At 42.9% G+C, this 24,424-nt stretch overlaps 1 protein-coding gene across 1 annotated transcript in view; it reads left to right on the top strand.

The window, feature by feature from the left end:
* The window catches only part of LOC126305900 (cytochrome P450 306a1), a 352,029-nt gene that overhangs the window by 27,109 nt on the left and 300,496 nt on the right, over positions 1–24,424 (top strand). The window contains exon 2 of the mRNA XM_049992044.1: positions 11,045–11,370. Within this exon, the coding sequence (XP_049848001.1) occupies positions 11,052–11,370 (319 nt within the window). The 5' untranslated portion in view covers positions 11,045–11,051. The remainder of the gene's footprint in view (positions 1–11,044; positions 11,371–24,424) is intronic.

The following is a 24,424-nucleotide window of genomic DNA, read 5'->3' as shown; positions in this document are numbered from 1 at the left end:
GTATTGCCTCACGTGTTCCAACATTTCTGCGGAATCCAAACTGATCTTCCCCGAGGTATGCTTCTGCCAGTTTTTCTATTCGTCTGTAAAGAATTCGTGTTAATATCGTGCAGCCGTGGCTTATTAAACTGATAGTTCGGTAATTTCCACATCTGTCAACATCTGCTTTCTTTGGGTTTGGAATTATTATATTCTTCTTGAAGTCTGAGGGTATTTCGCCTGTCTCATACATCTTGCTCACCAGGTGGTAGAGTTTTGGCAGGACTAGCTCTCCCAAGGCTGTCAGTAGTTCTAATGGAATGCTGTCTACACCCAGGGCCTTGTTTAGACTCAGGTGTCTCAGTGCTCTGTCAAACTCTTCACGCACTATCATATCTCCTATTTCATCTTCATTCTCTTCCATTTCTATAATATTGTCCTCAAGAACATCACCCTTGTATACTCTCTATATATTCCTTCCACCTTCGTACTTTCCCTTCTTTGCTTAGAACTGGGTTTCCTTCTCAGCCCTTGATATTCATGCAAGTGGGTCTCTTCTCTCCAAAGGTCTCTTTGATTTTGTCAATCGTTCCCTAATGCTCTCCCTCAAGCTCTGTATAACCTGTTTTTTTTAGTTTATCAAAGTCCCATCTCCTCAAATTCCCACCTTTTAGCAGTTTCTTCAATTTTTATGTACAGTTCATAACCAATAGATTGTGATCAGAGTCCACATCTGCCTCTGGAAATATCTTACGATTTAAAACCTGGTTCTTGAATCTGTCATACCATTATATAATCTATCTGAAACATTCTAGTATCTCCAGGGTTCTTCCATGTATACAACTTTCTTTTATGATTTTTGAACCAAGTGTTAGTTATGAGTAAGTTACGCTCTGTGTAAAATTCAACCAGGCGGCTTCCTCTTTCATTCTTACCCCCATTCCATATTCACGTACTACGTTCCCCCTTCTTCCTTTTCCTTCTATAGAATTCCAATCACCCATGACTATTAAATTTCCGTCTCCCTTCACTATCTCAATATTTTCTTTTACCTCATCATACATTTCATCAATCTCTTCATCTGCGGAGCTAGTTGGCATTATAAACTTGTACTACTGTGGTAGGCGTGGGCTTCGTATCTATCTTGGCCACAATAATGCGTTCACTATGCTGTTCGTAGTAGCTTACCCGCATTACTATTTTCCTATTCATTATTGAACGCACTCCTGCATTCCCCTATTTGATTTTGTATTTATAACCCTGTATTCACCTGACCAGAAGTCTTGTTCCTCCTGCCATGGAACTTCACTAATTCCCACTATATCCCTTTTTAAATTTTCTAACTTGCCTGCCCGATTAAGGGATCTGACATTCCACATTCCGATCCATAGAACGCCAGTTTTCTTTCTCCTGATAACATCCTCTTGAGTCGTCCCCGCACGGAGATCCAAATGGGGGACTACTTTACCTCCGGAATATGTTACTCAAGAGGATGCCATCATTTAATCATACAGAAAAGCTGCATGCCCTCGGGAAAAATTACGGCTATAGTTTCCCCTTGCTTTCAGCCGTTTGCAGTACCAGAGCAGCAAGGCCATTTTGGTTAGTGTTACAAGGCCAGATCAGTCAATCATCCAACCTGTTGCCCTGCAACTACTGAAAAGGCTGCTGCCCCTCTTCAGGAACCACACGTTTGTCTGGCCTCTCAACAGATACACCTCCGTTGTGGTTGCACCTACGGTACGGCTATCTGTATCGCTGAGGCACGCAAGCCGCCCCACCAACGGCAAGGTCCATGGTTCAGAGGGGAGGTCACTGGGTATATGAGATCATAAGCGGCAGTGTCGGTGGCATGGAGTTAGTAGGGTCCATATGGAGGTTCACCAAAACTGTCAAGTGGTTAGTACTCATATCATTTTGTAATTCAAGGGCTCACAATGGAATATCAGTTTCTGGTCATTCGTGGTAAGCACCTTACAGGGTTCTCCATTTTCTCACAACCCCTGGTCATCGATAAGAACAGTATCTATTGGTCTATACCATAATTATTGCATTCAATGACTCCAGATGACAAATTATTTATTTTCATCTGTGAAAACAATTTTTATCTAACAACACATCTACTGTTAGCCCATGAATGAACAAGAAACTGATGTTCTTTTGTGGGCCCTTGAACTATAAAGAAAAAGAATACTAACCACTTGACGATCTTATGGACCTCCCTATGGCCCCTAAGAACTCCACCCCATCGACAATGCTGTTTATGACCTCTTACTCTCAGTAAAAGACGACAGGCCTCAATCTCACTCTCCAGTAAAACTTACACTATTGGCCAATAAATTTCTACACCAAAAAGAAATGCAGATGATAAACGGGAATTCATTGGACAAATATATTATACTAGAACTGACATGTGATTACATTTTCACGCAATTTGGGTACATAGATCCTGAGAAATCAGTTCCCTAAACAAGCACCTCTGACCGAAATAACGGCCTTGATACGCCTGGGCATTGAGTCAAACACAGCTTGGATGGTGTATACAGGTACAGCTGCCCATGCAGCTTCAACACGATACTACAGTTCATAAAGAGTAGTGACTGGCGTGTTGTGACGAGCCAGTTGCTCGGCCACCATTGACCAGGCGTTCCCAGCTGGTGAGAGATCTGGAGAACGTGCTGGCCAGGGCACTAGTCGAACATTTTCTGTATCCAGAAAGGCCTTTACGGGACCTGCAACATGCGGTCGTGCATTATCCTGCTGAAATGTAGGGTTTCGCAAGGATCGAATGAAGAGTAGAGCCACGGGTCGTAACACGTCTGAAATGTAACGTCCACTGTTGAAAGTGCCGTCAATGCGAACAAGAGGTGACTGAGACGTGTAACCAATGGCAGCCCATACAATCACGCCGGGTGATATGCCAGTATGGCGATGACGAATACACGCTTCCAATGTGCGTTCACGGAGATGTCGCCAAACATGGATGCGACCATCATGATGCTGTAAACAGAACCTGGATTAAACCGAAAAGAGGACGTTTTGCCATTCGTGCACCCAGGTTCGTCGTTGAGTACACCATCGCAGGCGCTCCGAGCTGATTGTCCATGTTGCTGCAAACGTCGTCGAACTGTTCGTGCAGATGGTTGTTGTCTCGCAAACGTCCCCATCTGTTGACTCTGGGATCGAGACTTGGCTGCATGAACCGTTACAGTCATGCGGATGAGATGTCTGTCAGCCCGACTGCTAGTGATACCAGGCCGTTGGGATCCAGCAAGTGGTACGCATTTCTCCTCCTTACACGAGACATCACAACAACGTTTCACCAGTCAACGCCGATCATCTGATTTTTGTGTATGAGAAATCGGTTGGAAACTTTCTTCATGTCAGCACGTTGTAGGTGTCGCCACCGGCGCCAACCTTGTGCGGAAGCTAATCATTTGCATATCACAGCATCTTCTTCCTGTTGGTTAAATTTCGCGCCCGTAGCACGTCATCTTCGTGGTGTAGTATTTTAATGGTTAGCAGTGTATATTCGTCCACCTCTTACTCGTAACTCAGTAACTGGATGACCGCCAGCTCCATATTAATTTTGATTGCTTCAGCCAGTAATTCCAGATTGATTAGTTTCTGCTCAAGTTGATGATCTTGCCCTCCCCTGCTCCGCTCTGCTCGGCACTACATTCACAGGTGTCACGTGTTCCTTGGCTTGTTACCTTCACTAGATTGCATTTATCCTTTATTTTTCTCTATGATATTTTGCATCGTATTTCTGGTACGCAGTACTCGCCGCTCAAGACCCCTTGCCAACATACGTAAAATCTGATAACAACTCCTTTAAGATGTTCATCTTCAATGTGTCTGTCTTTAGAGATCTCCAACTGTAACTCAAGGTGCATACCGTTCGTATTCCTATTTTCTCCTCCTTCAGGTACTCTTCTTGACCCCTTTCCGGTCCTTCTGCACCTGCCTTAGTTTGGACCTTAATACAGGCTTACCTCAGTTTCCTGATAACTGCTGGACATTATGTGAAATCACCTTTCATTGCCACTGTCGTATGTCTATACTGGATATTCTCTTAACCATGGTAGCTTCCGTCACTCCTTTTATTTACTAGAATATGACTTTTCAATCTTATTCTGTTTAGTCCATAACAACCATTACCGTTTCTAAATTATTGACTGAATTTTGTAATATGTCCTTCAAACATTCTATAGGGTCGCTGCATCTTTCCAAAAAAACTAAAACTTATGTTCTCATATGTCTCGGTGCTGCGGTCAATAAATACCAGTGATGTGATGGTAGCTTATGTTCGGACCCCAAAATTGTCGTTCAGGAACCAAACTGCTATTCAAATCTTTTCTGAGTCCATGTATGATAGAAAGCCATCTTATTACATACAAATCCTTGAATCATATTGCTCATAATCCAGAAGCTAGTTCTTGCCTACTAACATTCTTTCGGTCAGTACTGTGAGGGAGAGCTTCAAGCAAGCTCTTTAATTGTTTAACAACGGTCAGAAGCTTCTGCCCGTCAATTAGATTCGCCACAGACATGGCTCCTGTTGAATGATATCTTCTTACTTTCATTCTAATAATGACATAAACCGTCTGTAAAATCTTTCAAAAAATCTACAGGCTGAATTAATCTTGCCAGGTCAGTTTTGAAAAAGTTCTTACGTTTAGCCAGAACACTTTAGTTTTCCCTTTGCGGTACCTCAGACTCCAATACACACACACAGTTCTACATTTTTTAAAGTTCATTGAGCCCTTCAGTATACCTTGCTTCTAGACCTTCATGCTCTTCCGCACACTGGACCTAGTAAGTAATTATATACGTATAAGTAATAAAAATAAGTTGATTGCGTACCTTGTGCCATTCTATATAATCAAAGTAATTACTTTTGTTGTTAGCACAGTTTACATGCACAAACAAGACTATATTGTTGTCGTTGTCCTGAACTCAGTAGAAAGTTAGACGAAGTATTAAAGCAACAGTTGGTGCTGAGTCTTTCGTACTGTATGGCCATAGCCGAAAAAACTTTTCGGTTCCTCGCGTTACCTGTAGAGCTGCACTGGACATCTTCGGATGGACTCCTGGCGATGTTGAGTCTTGCCGTCTAACGAATCGGACGTTGCCGTAAATCTTGTGTAAAGTGGGCATGGTCGAGTTTATACTTAATCAGCAGAGATAGTCTTCGTCAGAGATAAAACTTAACCATAGAAAGTCGCCTGTCAAGGAGAAAAACGTATCTATCGATTCTGCAGAGTCACACAACGTATATCACTGAGTTTTGTGGCTTCTGGATGAAACATCAGGAACTGAAAAGTCTCTTCGATCGCGGCCATACATCCCGTAAGACTCATCAGCAACTACGACGTTCGGCCGCGAATGTCTTCACTATGATACTGAAAAGACGTTTGGTATATTTTTGTTTTGGAGTTATTTTATGATACTTTTTGGTTCAGGAATATGCGCTTTCTAGCGCTATATGAGAAATCTGTATATATAGTTTTTGTTACAACGTCTCCCTGTTTCACATTACAAATCAACAGTTTTCTAATAAAATCTAAATTAAACATCGACAATTTCAGCTGTTTATTCTTAAGCAACAGACAGGAGGGTAGTTACGAAGGATAAAAATCTTCTGTAGGTTACCCACCCCTTTATACATTACCACTCATTGTCTAGACAGTTAAAGGGTTCCGGTTTCTGAGGAAATTTAATAAGACACTGGTTGCATAGTAAGAAAACCGATGTAAACGTAGTGGTGTCCGATAGGTTTGGTCGGTTGGTTTCGGGGAAAGAGACCAGACAGCGAGGTCATCGATCTCATCGGATTAGGGAAGGATGGGGAAGGAAGTCGGCCGTGCCCTTTCAGAGGAACCATCCCGGCATTTGCCTGGAGTGATTTAGGGAAATCACGGAAAACCTAAATCAGGATGGCCGGACGCGGGATTGAATGCGAGTCCAGTGTCTAACCACTGCGCCACCTCGCTCGGTCGATAGGTATGGAACACACCCATATAGAGGTAACACGGGTACGACTTTAACTGACCATAGCTATTAGGCAAACTACCGTAGTCTACGCTTACGTACACTGACGTGGCAAAAGTCATGAATACCACCTAATATCGCGCCAGAGCTCATTTTGCCAGCGTTCTGCAGAAACTCGATGTGGCATGGACTCGACAGGTTGTTGCAAGTTCCCTGCAGAAATAATAAGTTCATGCTTCATCTATGACCATTCATAATTGCGAAAATGTTCCCAGTGCAGGATTTTGTGCACGAAATGACTTTTCGATTACGTCCCATAAATGGTGCTTCTCTTAAGGGGAGGTTTACTATCTTTGGCCCGAAAAAAGCATGCTCTTTTAGAATTCTTTTTTCGGGATGTGTTATAGATATCAATGTCAAATTTGGTCAATTCTTTTATTTATATTTTCGACCGTAAATGTCGTAGAACAAAGGAGGAATTGCCGTCGGAACGAAACAAAATTTCGATGTAGACCTCCACGCGCGGTATGTCACAGGTCAGCCGCCTCGTCTGAAATCGAAACTGAGTTGACGTTAGCGAAGTATATAAGATTCTTTAAGAGTTTTACCTCGCTTAAGTTATTTGGACCATAGGAAACAAAACAGCGGCCATTTGAAAAAAAAATTAGTTTTTTCATCATTTTTCGACTTAGTCGGCCAATTAAAAAAATTTATAGTTGATGGATCGGAATAAAAGTGGTACAACTGCTAGACAATTTAGCTAGCTTCGTCGGAAACAAAGAATCATGCCAATAGGTTCAGTTTATTTGAAGTTACCATACAGCGCGATAAAAAAAGTCATTTCGGGAAAAATGCGTTTGAAGTTTTGACTACATATAAATTCAATATAATGCAATTTACATTCAGTCTGCTGTTCCGGGTCCATAAACTAGTCCTTCCTCTTCCTCTCAGAGGGAGTTTGCTCGATCTGGGCCAATCTGCGCTGCTCCAGAGCCGCTCGTACGGCCGGTGACAAGCGGTTTTCGGCCGCTCGAATCCTGTGGTCGTCCGAATGATTGGCGAACTGTGTCGAATAGAGTCCCAGGGTGACGTCCATCGTTATCATGGTCCTCAGAATTGCTGAATAATCTTCGTTGAAGCTGATCACTGCCAGAAAAGTCTCAACGTCCACAGTCTTCGCACCAGAATGCAAATGCTTGTGGGCTAACTTCCAAATACATGCGTTCTAAGTTTCATTTGAATTTTGTATGTTTCCTCCCAAGCACCGGTACACTAACTCGTGTGTGTGTGTGTGTGTGTGTGTGTGTGTGTGTGTGTGTGTGTGTGTGTGTGTGTGTGTGTGTGTGTGTGAGAGAGAGAGAGAGAGAGAGAGAGAGAGAGAGAGAGAGAGAGAGATGGGTCATCTGTCCCTAAGCTTACACATTACTTAATCTAAGTTATCCTAAGGACAAAAAACACACACACACACACACACACACACACACACACACACACACACACACATGCCCTAGGGAGGACTCGAACCTCCGCCGGGACCAGCCGTACAGTCCATGACTGCAGCGCCTTAAACCGCTCGGCTAATCCCGCGCGGCACACTAACTCGTCCTCCGAAAGAAAGAAAGAAAAGACTGGTGCGTGAAAATGGCCGATATCAGGTAGGTGCCTTTTTTTTTTTTTTTGTTCAACCGCGAATAACAATAGTTTCCGCTCCGTATTCGGAAAAACCGTTTCAGGGCTGGATTCTAAACACTTTTAGGGATCCAAAAAATGCAATTTAAAAAAAATCGGTTTTTTGAACGAAAAGATAGTAAATCTCCCATTAACTCTATGCAAATGCCGGTGCCCTCGGTCGTTGAGTGAGTGCTGTCGGCCACTGCGTTGTCGTTGATGAGAGGTAATGCGTGAAATTTGGTACTGCCGGCACACTTTTGACACTCTGTACTCCCTAGCGACTACAGAAATGGAATGTGTCATGCGTTCCATCTCTCATTCCACGTTCAGAGTCTGTTATTTCCCGTCGTGCGGCCGTAATCCTGTCGTGAAACTTTTCTCATATAATGCCTTAGTAGTAATGTCAACAACGCCTGTGCACTGCCCTTTTCTACCTTTTGTACGCGATACTACCGCCATATAAATAGGTGCATATCGATACCTGATGACCTTTGTCACCTTAGTGCATGTCGGAGCTGTGATCACTGTCTTTCTATATCAGGATTCCGCTCCAGCTACTGCCGGGTCTGGGTGCTGACGAGTCCTCTCCATTTGGCTCTGTCCTCCCACCACTTTTCTTCCTCCACTTGCTACCTGGTCACACCCCTCCTTCCCACAGATATCCTCACTCTCATTTTCCACCGTGTTCTTGGGCGCCCTCTAGGCCTTTTTCCATCCATCTTTAGTTCTAGAATGAAATTTTCACTCTTTGAGCGGAGTGTGCGCTGATATGAAACTTCCTGGCACATTAAAACTGTGTGCCGGAGCGAGACTCAAACTCGGAAGTAGAGTCTCGGTCCGTCACAGTTTTAATCTGCCAGGAATTTCCATCTTTAGTTCTTCCATAATTTTGGGGAGTCTCTGCCCATGCATCCTCTTAACATGCCCATACAATCTTAATCACTTTTTTTTTCAATTTCTTCTCTCATACTTTCTTGTTTAAGGTTCCTTACTCTGTCCATTCTTGTTTTTCCTTTAACTGCTCTGAGAAATTTCATTTCCCCTGCTTGCAGTCTGATCCAGTCCCTTTCTGTCATTGTCCATGTTTCTCCACCATAGGTGACAATAGGGAGGTAATAATTCTTATACATTCTTGCTTTTTCTGAATCTTCCTTATTCCAAATCAGGTGTTTTATTGTTTAGTAGAAATTGCCTCCCTTTGTAACATCCTATTAATTTCGTTGGTTATTCTTCCATCCCTAGATATTTCACTCCGTAAATGAGTGAAACTTTCCACCACTTTGGGGGGTTCTCCATTCAAGGTAATATTTCCGTTGATCCCTTTCTCTCTTTCAAATACTATTACTTCACTTTTATCTTTATTTATTTTTAATCCATACTTTTACATTATTTCCTTCCACACATCCAGTTGTAACTGTACGTCTAACCCTTTATCACCCGATATTACCGTATCATCGTCCACGGCTCGTGGTCTTGCGGTAGCGTTCGCGGGTTCGTTTCCGGCGGGGTCAGGGTTTTTCTCTGCCTCGAGATGGCTGGGTGTTGTGTGTTTTTCATCATCATTTCATCCTCATTCACTCGCAAGTCGCCGTAGTGGCGTTAAAGAACTTGTGGAGCGGTTCGCCCCGCGAGGGGTCTCCCGGCCTCCAATGTCATACGCTCATTATTATTACCAAATCATCTGCAAAAATCATCTTTTGTGTCTTTTTGTTTCACTATATCTTTAACTGTCATATTCATCCCATCCATCATAACATTGAAAAGTGCAGGAGATAGAATACTTCCTTGCTGAAGTCCTTGTCTTACTTCTAATTCTACAGTAGTGTCCTCTGTACATTGTCTTATTACACTGTGTCCCTTTGTGGCTGGTCCCGGCGGAGGTTCGAGTGATCCCTCGAGCATGGGTGTGTGTGTTTGTCCTTAAGATAATTCAGGTTAAGCAGTGTGTAAGCTTAAGGACTGATGACCTTAGCAGTTAAGTCCCATAAGATTTAACACACATTTGAACATTTTTTTTTTTTTTTTTTACATTGTGTCTGTCTTCTATATCTATCTACTTTATTTCTTCCCAGAGTCTTTCCCGGTTGACTGAGTCATATGCCTTTTCTATGTCTATAAAAACCATTATCACCCTTTTGTTATACTCCCAACTCTTTTCCATGAGTTGACGGATAGAAAATATCAGGTCCATCGTGCTTCTTCCTTTCCTAAACCCATGCTGTTCTTGACTCAGCTCCTTCTCTATCTTTTCACTTATTCGATTTAGTAAAATTCTTTCAAAAATCTTGGCTGTATGACTCGAAAGGGTTATTCCTCTGATCACTTTCCGTTACCTAATACGCCAGGCGATGGTACGGACTATAACGGATCTTTTACGTTGAGATAAATTTATTTTGTTTTTTGTTAGATGATTTCCTTAAATAGCTGAATAAATTGTAATTAGTAATAATTTAACCAAGCAGAGTAGAGAAGATAAAGTCAGTGTTGTTCATTCGGCGGACATTGTCGTTATGTAAGGTCGTTTGTGTTCCGTTCTGCTGTTCGGTCGTGCGCTATCTGAAAGGAATTAATTCGGGGACTAGAATAAACTTTCACATAATAGTTACGATTCGATGTTCCGACAAAAGGGGTTAACGTCAGTGTTAATTTGAATTGTGGGCGACAGGATTAGTTTTGACAGATACGTGAAAACGGACGTAACGAAAGTTGTTCGCATATCATCCTTGAACGTGAGTTTTTATTTAATTAACGATTGCGAGCTCATTAAAAGCTATTCTCATGATTAGGATCAATCCCTCTTTCGTCCTAGATAGTGATCATTCATTAACATTTGCGTCGTAAGAAACAGGATTATTAATGAAAGTGATGTTAAACGAGAATTGCATGTTGTTCCGTTAGTGTGGAACCGACGTAATATCTCTGAAATGACATCGATATATAATTGTGTTAAATACTGAACTAAGATAGGACGTAAATTAAAATTAGTGAACGTTTGATACTGAGACTATAGAAGCAGAAGTGCTTAAGGTTTCTCTTCTCTATAATGTCAAAATAGGTACGAACTTTAACTCAATAGTCGACATTATGTATTGCAAAGACCTTAGCATTTCATACTTATTTTGACGACTCGCTGTTAAACAAAGGAACGTTGAGTCTCTGTACCAGTAATAAAATTAAATGTGAAAACATAATTAATAACGGCGAACTCCGCTTTAACAAACTGTATTGCGTGTCGTCATCGGGCAATAACTGCTCAACCCTGGAGACATGTATGGTGAAATTAGAAGTCGGGCATATAAAACAAACTCAAAAATCCATTCAAGCTGCAGTGGAGTCGGCACAACACGACGTGGGCAGTTATAGGACGAAGATCCAGAGTAGGTGCGCGGCTCGGTTGCAGGCAGAGGATGGAGCCGTGGTTGTGCGCGGCGGCGCTGGTGACGGCGGTGGCGCTCTGGCTGTGGCTGCGGCCGGACACGAAGGGGCGGCCTCCCGGGCCGCGCGGGCTGCCGCTGCTGGGCAGCCTGCTGCTGCTGGACCCCGCGGCGCCGCACGAGTCGCTGAGCGCGCTGGCGCGCCGCTACGGGCCCATCTTCTCGCTGCGCCTGGGCTCGGTGCCCACCGTCGTGCTGGCCGACGCCCGCCTCGTGCGCGACGCCTTCGCCAAGGACGCGTGCACCGGCCGCGCGCCGCTCTACCTCACGCACGGCATCATGAAGGGGAAGGGTGAGTCACTCGCCGTGCTTATAGAACTGATCGCGCTACGCCCAGCTGGTTTTAATCATACTTACCCAACAGAATCCGAAAGGTACGCTGAACAGTTCAGAGACAATCGGAAAGGTAGAAAATTTTATGTACATGGAGGGGGGGGGGGGGGGGGGGGAATGGGAAGAGCAGCGCGCTTCGTTACAAGATCATTTAGTAATTGCGAAAGCGTTACGGAGATGATAGATAAACTCCAGTCGAAGACTCTGCAGGAGAGGCGCTCAGTAGCTCGGTACGGGCTTTTGTTAAAGTTTCGAGAACATACCTTCACCGAAGAGTCAAGCAGTATATTGCTCCCTCCTACGTATATCTCGCGAAGAGACCATGAGGATAAAATCAGAGAGATTAGAGCCCACACAAAAGCATACCGACAATCCTTCTTTCCACGTACAATACGAGACTGGAATAGAAGGGAGAATCGATAGAGGTACTCAGGGTACCCTCCGCCACACACCGTCAGGTGGCTTGCGGAGTATGGATGTAGATGTAGATGTGGAGGGGGGGAGGAAGGAGATCACAATTTTGTGTCCATTCATATTCCTTACCTATGTAATGACCTTCCACTCAACGTTCAGCAAAAAACATTGGTGCTTTTGGCAGTCGTTTATCGTCCAGTACAGTGATCTAAAGATCAAAACAAACCATAAAACGATTTAAAAAAGACATCCGTATGGTGCAAAAGTTGGCAATTGACCAAAAGTGTGGGGTCATCCATCTGAGTGGTGAAAGGAATCCGTTAATCTTCGATTAGGCGCTAAATAAGTCAAATCTAAAGGCCATAAATTCAACTTAATGTCTAGGAATTACAACTGCGAACTGCTGAAATTGGAAGGAACACAGAAAATTTTCTGGGGAAGGCTAACCAAAGACTGCGTTTTATTGGAAGTACACTCAGAAAATGTAAAAGGTATGTTAAAGAGACTGTCATAATAAAGTAAGGGAAATCAGAGCTCGCACTGGAAGACGTAGCTGATCGTCTTTCCGCGCGCTGTGCGAGATTGGAATAATTGAGAATTATTGTCAGAGTGGTTCGGTGAACCCTCTGCCATGCACTTAAATGTGATTTGCAGAGTATCCATGTAGATGTAGACACTAGTGTTGTAACAAATCGTATCAGTCAGAAAGGAGCAGAAGAATTAGTAAATGACATTTTACAAGGAATTATTAAGCAGTTCTCTTCAAATGGATTCCGTAAATTTTGAAAAAAAAAGCAGGAAACCACACTGAATTTAGTTCTGTACAACGAATAAAGTAATTTCAGCAATTGATGTAGCACACGAGCAGGAGTCAGTAAATAGGGCAAAATTCTCCAAATTTTTGGGTGTACATATTGATAAAAACTTTAACGGGAAGAAGCATGTGTTACTGAGGTTATGAAACAAGTCCAACTGCTTCTGCTCTTCGTATAGTAGGCAGTCTTGGAAACAATTGTAGGAACATCCTGACATATTATGCCTATTTTCAGTCAATAATGTCTTTCGGATAATTTTGTGGGGGTAACTCATGACTTAAAAAGAAACTATTGATTGCGCAATAGGGAGCAGTAAGAGTAATGTGTGGTGCTCACCCACGGACATCACGTAGGCACTTCTTCAAGGAGCTACTCATATCAACTGCGCCGTTATGACAAATATATTCAGTAATGAAATTGATCGTAAGTAATGCATCACCATTTGAGATCAACAGCGGTGTCCACACCTATAACATAAGAGGGAAAAATGACTTGCACTACCCACTGTTAAAACTGTCAGTGGCTCAGATAGCAGCTCACTATGCAGCAGCAAAAATTGATGATTTGCCCAATAACATAATCTGACCACCAGCGAAACACGTTTTAGATCTAATTTAAAATCATTCCTCCTGGACAACTCATTCTATTCCATTGAATTTCTACTTAAAAACTGCTAAACTACAAAAAAGGTGTGGTTGAATGAGTACGACTGAAAATAATGTCTTCATTAATGTTAACGCTAATCATGTTTACATATCCTGTAAACTGACTTGTTCCAAACCATTTCGATAAAAGAAACCTTTAGATTATCTATGGAACATGTAACCAACTAACTTTATTGTCTCACGTGACGAGGCCGAATTGTTAATGGCGCTACGATTTATGACGTTAAACGTACCCAGCGTCGACTGTAATGCGAGCAGAAGTGATAGGTGGAGCTGAAGTTGTGTTCATGGAGTCATTCCCGTGTTATAGTGCTCTTGTTTATCAGTTCTTCCGTTGCTTCTTGGTACAATAGTTCCATACAAGGTACATATGAAACGCTCGGTGAATGGTCTCAGAAAATAAGAGAAGCAAAAATTACAATGGAAATGCATTTACTGGTCTTCCGAGTAATCACGAGTAGCTACACTTCACTTCTGATATCGGTTGTAAAGCTGTTGGAAACAGTCAGCAAACACTTCTTCTGGAATCGCTCGAAACACGTCACACGGTCTAGCGTTGTTGAATACCCGCTGCGTCTGCGAACGTTCGTGAACAATAGCGCGTACACTCTCTTTGCTTATCATCCACAAGCATCCGTCGCATACCTGTCACTGTAAAATGGAGAGCAAAATCGAGCAACGTGTCAACATGCGTTTTGGTTCAGATTAGGGGAAATGATGACGGAGACTCATGAAATGTTAGCGCTCGTGCACAGTGTTGAAGCAGTGAGTAAAAAACACTTATTTCTGTGGTTTAAACGCGTTACTGAGACCATTCGCAAAACTTTCCAGACACTCATTGTATTTAAAGTTGAAAAGCAAACAAATTGCGTTTTGTTCTACAAATATAGTATTCGTCTACGCGGCGCAACTGAGCAACGACAGACATTGTAGAGTTAACAATTTTTGAATGACATCGAAAGTAAAAGAACTCACCGGAGAACCTCTCTACACAGTGTAAACGATATCTGCTTACAACTTAACACAGTGGTGTATGGGAAGTCGAGACGAATAGTCTGATAAAGGCCACTTGGGTTGTATGGAGCCAGGAAACACCCTCAAACTGACACACAAAAGCGATCTAAGGTACGGATCATACGTCTCATGCCACCAACTTAGTCTAACAGTTTGAAGCTCATGTCTTTTCCTCACTGAAATCATACTCTAATGTACACATACTTTGTTTTTTTAACTTTTAAATTTCAAAAATTATGTTTGTGTAAATTTTACCTCAAAAGTTTGTAAATTTTAACAGCGCAAAATTAGCAAAAAATTGTTTTCTTTCTCTTGCATGTAGCAATATCTGCAGAATGTTTTGTTTTGTGTTCGAGCTTTTAACATTTTCGATTTCATCTCACGGTCAGATTACTTTTCACTGTAAATGGAACCGTTGTGTTGGTACAGGACAGAAAAATATTACATCGGGCGACTTTGAGAGAATATGGAATGACAAACCTTACTTGACAATGTACGGTCGGACATAACTCACGGTAGTCTATATGGGTGATTGGCATTGTGTTAATAATGACGTAGCTACCAGTTCTGTGTCCTTCCCGGCCAACGGAATTGCTCCAACATGGGAAACTCACATAACCTTACGTCTATTGCAGTTATCAGCACATAGCGCTTCAACATGGGAAGTCTACTTAATGAATGTTTCAACACAACCACACTTCGGCATTTTGAATACAGCTACCAATAAAGGGAAACTAATTCTGGCGGAACAGCACCACATACACGTCTACATCTACATGGATACTCTACAAATCACACTTAAGTGGCTGGCAGACGGTTTGTCGAACGAACTTCACAATAATTCTCCATTATTCCACTCTGCAACAGCGCGCGGGAAAAACAAACACGTATATCTTTCCGTGCGTGCTCTGATTTCACTTACTTTATGATGATGATATTTTCTCCCAATTTATGTTGGCGTAAACAAAATATTTTCGCTTTCGGAGGAGAAAGTTAGTGATTAAAATTTCGTGAGAAGATCCTGCCGCAACGGAAACGCCTTTGTTTTAATGATGTCCACTCAAGTCCTGTGTAATGTCCATGACACTCTCTCATCTATTTCTCGATAATCCAAAACATGCTGCTCTTCTTTGAACTTTTTCGATGCACTGCCTTAATCCTATCTGGTAAGGATCCCACACTGCGCAGCGGCACTCCAAAAGAGGACGGACAAGCGTAGTGTAGGCAGTCTCTTTTAGTAGATCTGTTGCATCTTCTGAGTGTTCTGCTAATAATACGTAGTCTTTGGATCACCTTCCACACAACATTTGGTGTGTGTGCTTTCCAAGTTAAGCTCTTCGTAATTGTAATTCCTAGGTATTTAGTTGAATTTACGTCCTTTAGGTTTGATTAATTTATTGTACAAGCGAAGTTCAACAGATTCCTTTTAGCACTCACGTGGATGACCTCACACTTTAAATTATTTAGGGCCAATTACCAGTTTTCGCACCATACATACATCTTTTCTAATTCGTTTTACAGTTTGTTTTGATCTACTGATGACTTTATTAGTCGCTAAACGACAGCGTCATCTTCAAACAACCGAAGATGGCTGCTCAGATTCTCTTCAATCATTTATATAGATAAGGAACAGCAGAGGGCCTATAACACTACTTTCGGGAACTCCATAAATCACTTCTGTTTTACTCGATGACTTTCCGCCAATTACTACTAACTGTGGTTTCTCTGACAGGAAATCGCGAACCCAGTGGCATAACTGAGACGATATTCCATAAGAACGTAATTTATTTACAAGCGGCTTGTGTAGTTCAGCGTCAAAAGCCTTCTGGAAATCTAAAAATACGGAATCAATTCGAAATCCTTTGTCACTAACGTTTAACACTTATTTTGAGTAAAGAACCGTGCTTCACAAGAACGATGTTTTCTAAATCCATGTTGACTGCGTCTCAGCAGACCGTTCTCTTCGAGGTAATTCATAATGTTGGAACACAATATATGTTCCAAAATCTTGGTGCATATCGACGTTAATGATATGAGCCGGTAATTTAGTGGATTACTACTGTTGCCTTTCTTGAATGTTGTGGGGGCCAAGTGTCCTCGAATTAAGTGGTTGTACATTAGTCGTTACATCCACACCAATTCAAAGACGTCGCCTCCCAGAGTGTGCCGTTACCAATAGTGCACACGAAACTTCATTCACAGAAGAGTTGATATGTTGTCTCGTGGGACATCTCACAAAAAAAGTGTTCAAATGTGTGTGAATTCTTAATGGATCAAACTGCTGAGGTCATTGGTCCCTAGCCTTACACACTACTTAAACTAACTTACGCTAGGAACAACACACACACGCCCATCCCGAGGGAGGATTCTAACCTCCGGCAGGAGCGGCCGCGCAGTCCGTGACATTGCGCCTCAAACCACGTGGCCACTCCGCGCCGGGACGTCCCGCACCTTGCCAGGATATTTAGGAAAGACGTAAGTACTTAATCTGATAGTCTCCGAGTCAACAAAGCTCACAAATTACGAATCGTGACCAGAGGGCCACCGGGAACGACAATACAACACTTGAGTGTTAACAGGTTGCCAGTACTCCGCGATCACCCACCCTAACACACTGAAGAATGTATCGCGCATGCCGTAAGCTTTGTTCATGAACTATTCACATTTAAGCGCCAACAGTTTGCCAGCAGCAGAAACATATTTCACATTAGTGAAGTTCACTGCCTGCGCGACTTTAGATTACGTTACTAGCACACTACGCGACCAAACAAAGCTTACAGAGCCACTAAACCACACGTCCGCCCAGTTCGACCACCGAGCCACGTGTCTCCTAACAATGTTGTGTCTCACCACTGCTCCGATGCTTGGTAGCTGTGCCGCCAGACACCACAGTTTGCCAAACACTACCTCTGATTACAGCCACATCATTCTCTCCTGTTTACGTACATGCAGACAAGCTCCAAACAATGCTTTTATAAATACGGCGTGTTCTGTAGTACAAAACATTCTCGGACTTCTTGCCACGTTAATTCAGGGTAAAGCCTCAAGCTTTCAACGGTTTCCATCATCGTCTTCGCCAGGAACAACTGACTGACAAAACTGATCCTGTGGTGGCTTTATATAGCCCAAAGACGGCTCCTGAGTGGTCGGTACTTAAGTCATGCTGTCCCAGATAATGTCAACGTCCGCGCTGGAAGGTAAAAGACGAGGTACTGGCAGAATGGAAGCTGTAAGGACGCGTCGTGAGTCGTGCTTGGGTAGCTCAGTTGGTAGAGCACTTGTCCGCGAAATGCAAAGGTCCCGAGTTCGAGTCTCGGTCCTGCACGCAGTTTTATTCTGCCAGGTTTCTGCTCTGTGTACCAGTGTATTACCTGCTCTCTTCCGGAGTAAATGGTGGAAACTCAAGGCCCTGAGATATAAAGCAGTGTGCATCGGCTTCCGGTACACTAAGTGGTCGATACGTCCATCCAACTTTCATTGCACCAGAACATGTGCAAACGGCAGCCTTCCCTCTTTCTGTGTCACGCCGGAGAACTGGATGTTCTGGTGCATGCTGTTTATATGTTCCTGGAAGTACTAAAGAGCTTCTATGCAGTGTGTCCAAACCACAAAGGAGCCGTCAACATAATGATAACATGAAGATGGACGAAGGTGAGACGAATTTAATGTACGTTCCTGAAAAAGTTCCATAAAAAATTTGGCTATTGCTGGAGACAACGGAGAAATGATAGATATTCCACCCGTGATTTCATAAAATTTACTGTGGTTCAAAAAGTAGTGGTCGTCATAACATGTCTAACAACTCTGTCGTTCCATAAGGGAAATGCTCTGCCAACAGTTTCAATGTGTCCTCTACAGCAATTTCTGTAAATGGTAAGAGCACATCCAGGCTCACTAAAATATCGTTTGGGACAACTCTAATTTGTTTAATTTTCTCAATAAATACACAAGACTTTTTATGTGGTGTTCAGAGTGGCCAACTATTAGTCATAAAGTTAGTTAAATTTTTGGCCCGCCTGTGGGTAGGAGAACCAATGGCTCTAACAATCTGCCTTAGTAGAATAACTTCCTTGTGGACCTTAGGCAGTCTGTACAACGATCTAGAAACTCGTGCTCTAACGTTCTTGATGAAATCCCCTGTTAGACCAGGATTCTTCAGGAGTTCCACCGCTTTTCTGCTGTATGACATAGTTGGGTCTCATTTTATGCATTTTTACGTGCTATCTTCCAACAACGATACCACTTTGCTATGATATTCAGTGGCATTAAGAATAATCATGAGATGTACCTGCACAGCAGTACCACAAGATCTTCATCTTTCCGAAATGAATGGAGTCCTCCTCTCTCTGCCCTGCTGATGTTGGATTTTGGGCGGCTTTGCTGGGGCCTGGTGGTAAGTCCTACGTCATCGGTGTCGTCTCGTGAGAGATGCCACATCGCTTGTTCCTCTCCACTAATTAATTCCTCGGTAGACACAATGCATGGCGCAGGAACAAAATTTAATCCTTTCAAATGCAATTTGTGGACAAGATGACACCGACGACGTAATACTGTCCACCTCAGACCGTTTTGTGCTTGAGGCACTGCGCTCGATGCAGCGGGCACTGACCAGCAGCCGATGGTGACCACGCACTGGCCATGTGCTCCTAACTGTGTGGTTGACGGCCATGCAGCGGGCCTGGCTTCGATTCCCCGCAGTGTTGGGAACTTTATCCGCTCGGGGTTGGATGATATATTGTCTTCACCATTATTTCATCATCATCGACACACAAGTCGTCGAAGTGACGTCAAATAGGACTTGCACTAGGTGGCCGAACACCACCAGGTGGGGCCTCCTGGCCAATAATGCCGTAGCATCGTAATCATTTCACTGGCTAGGTGTGCGTGTAACAGAACACAGCCCACCTACGATATACAGCGCATCTTACTGCTGTTGCTTTGGGAAAAGCGTAAAATTCCATATTGTTGTAGTATGAATTTCTGTGCGAATATCTACGATAAATGGCGAATATCGTGCAAAATTCAACAGCGAAATGATAACTGCTCATGCATATGAGGTCTGAGAAATATTGAGGTATACAAACTATCACCAAGACTAAAATTTTCCTGAAAACATGAGGTTGGTAAAAAACTTAAGTGTTTTTGTTCGGGGTGTTGCCGAACCGGTATATATATATATATATATATTGTTGTGACTGGTGGAAGGAAATGGATTGTGAGGCAGGTAAGGCTGGTATTTGGGATGCACTTCAGCTTTGGATTCAAGAGGTGTGAGGTGTGAAAATATCAGAGACATCTCGAAACATTTGTGCCATGTTGGAAAGAATGCCATCGAAGAAACCATGGAAAAATATGGTTTCCTTCTATGAAGGAGTCTCGTTTTTACGTGGATGGTTCTCTGTAGGGGTGCTGAGAAAATATCGATATATCGATATTTATCAAAAAATTATCGATGTTAGCCGGAGGTGTTAGTTGCATACAGTTTTTTAGAGTGTTTCACAGAGTAAAATGTGGTATACATAGTTGGGACATTTCCGAAATTCAAACATCATTGTTCGAACTAGTGTTTCCTCGTGTATTAGGAGAAAATAAATTTTAGCTGCATTATTTAACAGCAATTTTGCTTCTTAGAGTATTTTAATAAGTCCTTCTTCTGGGTCTCTCTTCGGGTCGATTCGGACAGTTAGAATTGTGTTACAATTGGCCTGGTGACGTCTGATATGTAGCACCATGTACGTAGCACAAGACAGGGAGTTACCTGTATTTGACCTGTTTACATGTAAGAGCGGCTGGTTGCACTTTCTACTGGAAGACTTGCGAGTGATAACGCTTCTGCAATGTTCATTCAGTAGTACCAGTATTAAATTCGTTCACCTCAAGTACTACGTTATGCATTTACATGTACATCCACATCAATACTCTTCAAGTCGTCTGACGGATGGAAAGTACTTCTGGTACTACCGTCTGATTCCCCCTTCCCCGTTCCATTAGCCAATGGCGTGTGGGAAGAATGATTGTCGCTAAACCTCTGCATTAGCTATAATTTCCTGAATTTTCTCGTTGTGGTCATTTGGTGAAACGTGTGTGGGAGGGAGGAATACGTTGTCCAATTCTCTACGGAACGTACCCATTCGTACTTTAATTAGTAAATCACACTGTGATGCTCAACGCCTCTCATGTAGCGTCTGCCAGTGGACTTTGTTTAATATCTCTTGAATGCTCTGGCGCCGACTTAACCATCCCAAGACGAATGTGCCTCTCTTCGTTATGTCTTCTCTATTCTTTCTATTAATCGTTTCTGGTAAGGGTCCCAAAGTGGTGAGCAATAGTCAAGAATCGGTGGAACAGTTGTAAGCCACTTCTTTCGTGGATGAGTTACATTATTCTTAATATTCTTCCTGTGAATATAACACCTGCTTTTATAGTAATTGTTTTAAGCGGTGTTTCTAATTGTCTCTCCGGATGGTTGCTCCTAGATATTTTACGATAGATACTGTTTCCAGTTTGTCGTCAGTGTTGCACAGTAGTGGACGTCTTCTCCTATGTATTCGCAATGCTTTAAATTTATTTGCGTTCGAAGCCAAGTGTCACTATTTATCCAACCTCTGGAGGTACTTTCGCAAATCGCTGCAGTCTCTGGCTTTGCTACCTTCTTGAAGACAACCACATCATCTGCAAATAGTCTTATGGAGCTCCAGACATTTTCTACAAGAACATTTATATGTATGTTTAAAACAATGACCGGCCTATCACACTTCGGATACCCCCAAAATCATCCTTACATTGTCGATTTTGTTCTGTTAAGGGAGACGTGTTGAATTCTATCTGCAAGGAAATCCTGAATCCAGGGGAAAATATGGCCCGATACTCGATAAACTCGTTTTTCTTTTCTTTTCCCTTTTTTTTCGCTAAACGATCTTTCGGGGAGGTGTAAGACGCCTTCCTAAAGCCTAGGAACAGGGCATCATCTTAAGTGCTGATGTCTACAGCACTGTGGATTTTGGAGGAACAGAGCGATCTGTTTCGCTAGACTTCTGTTCGAGGAATATGTGTTGATTTTATAGGGCAGATTTTCGTTCTCCAAAAACGTCATAATACGTGTACAGAATATGTTCCATAATTCTAGAAAGGATTGACGTCAGCGATAAAGGCGTTCAATTACGTGAATCTGACCTACAATCGTTCTTCAGGAATGACCCACGCTTTTTTCTAGTCGCTAGGAGCGTCATGCAATGCTTGTAGAGTCTCTGTACATTCACGTCACTGCAGAGGTTTCCCTGGAGTAGAAACCTATTTCAGATTCACTGGAGGGGTGAGTAAGAAGTCAAATCTTATTCAGCCAACAAGCTCGTCAGGTCCACACTCCTGCGTTTATAAATTCTAGGCAAATGAGGTAGCTCTTTGACATCGAATTTTCATTGTTTTTTTCCTCACAAAGATAGACATAAATGTTCTGATAAGACTGCAGCAGAAATTCGTGTTATTGTCTAGAAGCTGCTGATCGCTCTGAATGCCCATCTACCTATTGTAGAACTTAAACCACGCTCCTCGGTTGACGATAAGTCCTGTGCTGAAGTCTGGAGAAAGTAGGTGGAGATGCTATCTTAGAACAACACCCTTGTCTGGCGAGTCAGACCCGCAGCCCTGGGAAAAAAAGTGAGAGGTAATGGCTTTCGAACAGCGCTTGGACCCTGGGGCGACGGCAAGTGACGCAGCGAAATACACGTTCTTTGATCTTAGATTATCTAAAGAGAACGTTTTGATGTTGCACTATATTTGAATGCTGGAAAATTGTTATATAATAACTGTTATCTATTGTTATATAACAATGACTTTCAGCTTTTACTTCTTCCTTTGTACAAATCCACCGACACTTGTTGACAGTGCAGCACATTGAAAGAATGCCCACAAAGAATGTGATGGCTGCTGTTACGGCAATAGGTGATTAAAAGCTTTGCATCAGTAAGTGATTAACACTGAAGAGAAACGACGAACACAAAGGCACAGCACCGCCGCCTCTACTGTGACCCGACAAATCAGCCTACATTAAGCAGTCGCATTGACTGTACTGCATTATATCTTTACTCAAATTGTAATCGCAAACAATACGTAGTTAGCGTTAGTTTTAATGAAAACTTCTGAAATCTGTGGGTTTTGGAGAAATGCAACATAAACACAGCATAGCTGTACGCCAAATGCAGCCAGTCCTTTTCTGGAGTAAATGAATTATTTCGGTTGACATCGTTGGATGGCACTTTCTTACAACGCATTTCCAACAGGGATGCCAAGGTTGTTATACAGGGTAGTCAAAATAATCTTAAAAGCGTGTAAGGATGTAGGTTGTGGGGATAATCAATTGATAAGAAATAGGTAGGAGACGTCGCGCAGTTTCCCAGTTAATTGGCATTGAAGTTAGCCAATTAATAGCCGTTGCGCGCGCAAATTAAAGCGGCTCGCCAGATACAGTTAGTGTCGGTTGTTGTCATAGCGTAAATGATACTGCACGAGACTGCTCAATCTCTAGCTCGGGTTCGATCCTTACTACCTTCCCATGTACAACTTCTGTGTCGCTGTCCTGTCCTGTTCGGTTTTAGGAAACCAAAAGGAGAACACGTCCGGCGACATCGTTTCTGGCGAACCGCTCAAATTTGCCCGCGCAACTGCCTGATTGGCTAACTTCTTTACAAATTTTCTCGGAAATGGTGCAAAGTACCGAATTTTTTCTTATTTCTGAGCACAGCCTATTCTGTACACCCTTAAAAGCTTTTCACTCTTTCTGACCACCGAGCACAAGGGAGAAAGATTCGATTTGCCATAAGCAGACCAGCTTACGCTTGCAATAAAAGAAATCCGAAGCCTACTAAGATAGTTATCACTAACAGCATATGCCTGGAGTTCACTGTGGGGTCTTGTGCTCTGTGAATTTACTATGATCTGTAGATGAAAAAATATCATCTGTCTTTACTATGTAAAATACTGAAGAGTCAAAGAAACTGGTACACCTGCCTAATACCGCGTATGGACCCCGCGAGCATGCGCAAGTACCGCAACACGACATGGCATGGACTCGACTAATGTCTGAAATAGTACTGAACGGAACTGACACCATGAATCCTGCAGCGCCGTCCATAAATCCATGAGAGTACGAGCTGGTGAAGATCTCTTCTCAATGGAACGTTGCCAGGCATCCCAGATACGCTCAATAATTTTCTTGTCTGAGGAACTTGGTGGGCAGCGGAAGCCACTCTGTAGCAATTCTGTACGTTTGCGGTGATGAATTATCCTGCTAGAATTGCCCGTCGGAATGCACAATGGACACGAATAAATGCAGGTGATCAGACGGGATTGTTACGCACGTGTCTCCTGCCAGAGTCTTATCTAGACGTATCAGTGTTCCATATTACTCCAACTGCACACTTTCCACACCATTAAAGAGCCTTCATCAGCCTCAACAAGACCTCTGCTGACATGCAGGATCCATGGATTCATGAGGTTCTCTCCATAGCCACACACGCCTATCCGCTCAATACAATTTGAAACGAGACTCGTCCGACCAGGCAACATGTTTTCAGTCATCAACAGTCCAATGGCGGTTTTGACGAGCCCAGGCGAGACGTAAAGCTTTGCGTCATGCTGTCATCAATGGTAAACGTGTAGACCTTCGTCTCCGACAGCCCATATCGGTGATGTTTTCTTGAATGGTTCGCGCATTGACACTTGATAGTCCAGCATTGTAATCTGCAGCCATTTGCGGAAGGGTTGCACTTCTATCACGTTGAACGATTCTCTTCGGTCGTTGTTGGTCCTGTTCTTGCATTATTTTTTTCCGGCCGCAACGATGTAGCAGGTCTGATATTTTGCCAGATTCCTGATATTTACGGTACACTCGTGACATGGTCGTACGGGAAAATCCCCACTTCATCGCTGTGTGTCGACTATAACACACACGACGTTCAAACACACTTAAATCTTGATAACCTGGTATTGTAGCAGCAATAAGCTATCTAACAACTACTCCAGACACTTGTCTTATATAGGCGTTGTCGACCGCAGCAATTTATTCTGCCTGTTTACAGTGAGTGATCAAAAGTATCCGGACACCAAG

Source organism: Schistocerca gregaria, chromosome 1, assembly GCF_023897955.1.
Source record: "Schistocerca gregaria isolate iqSchGreg1 chromosome 1, iqSchGreg1.2, whole genome shotgun sequence".
Lineage (NCBI taxonomy): Eukaryota > Metazoa > Arthropoda > Insecta > Orthoptera > Acrididae > Schistocerca > Schistocerca gregaria.
The sequence above is the reverse complement of the archived record's forward strand: the minus strand, read 5'-3'. Positions and strand labels throughout refer to the sequence as shown.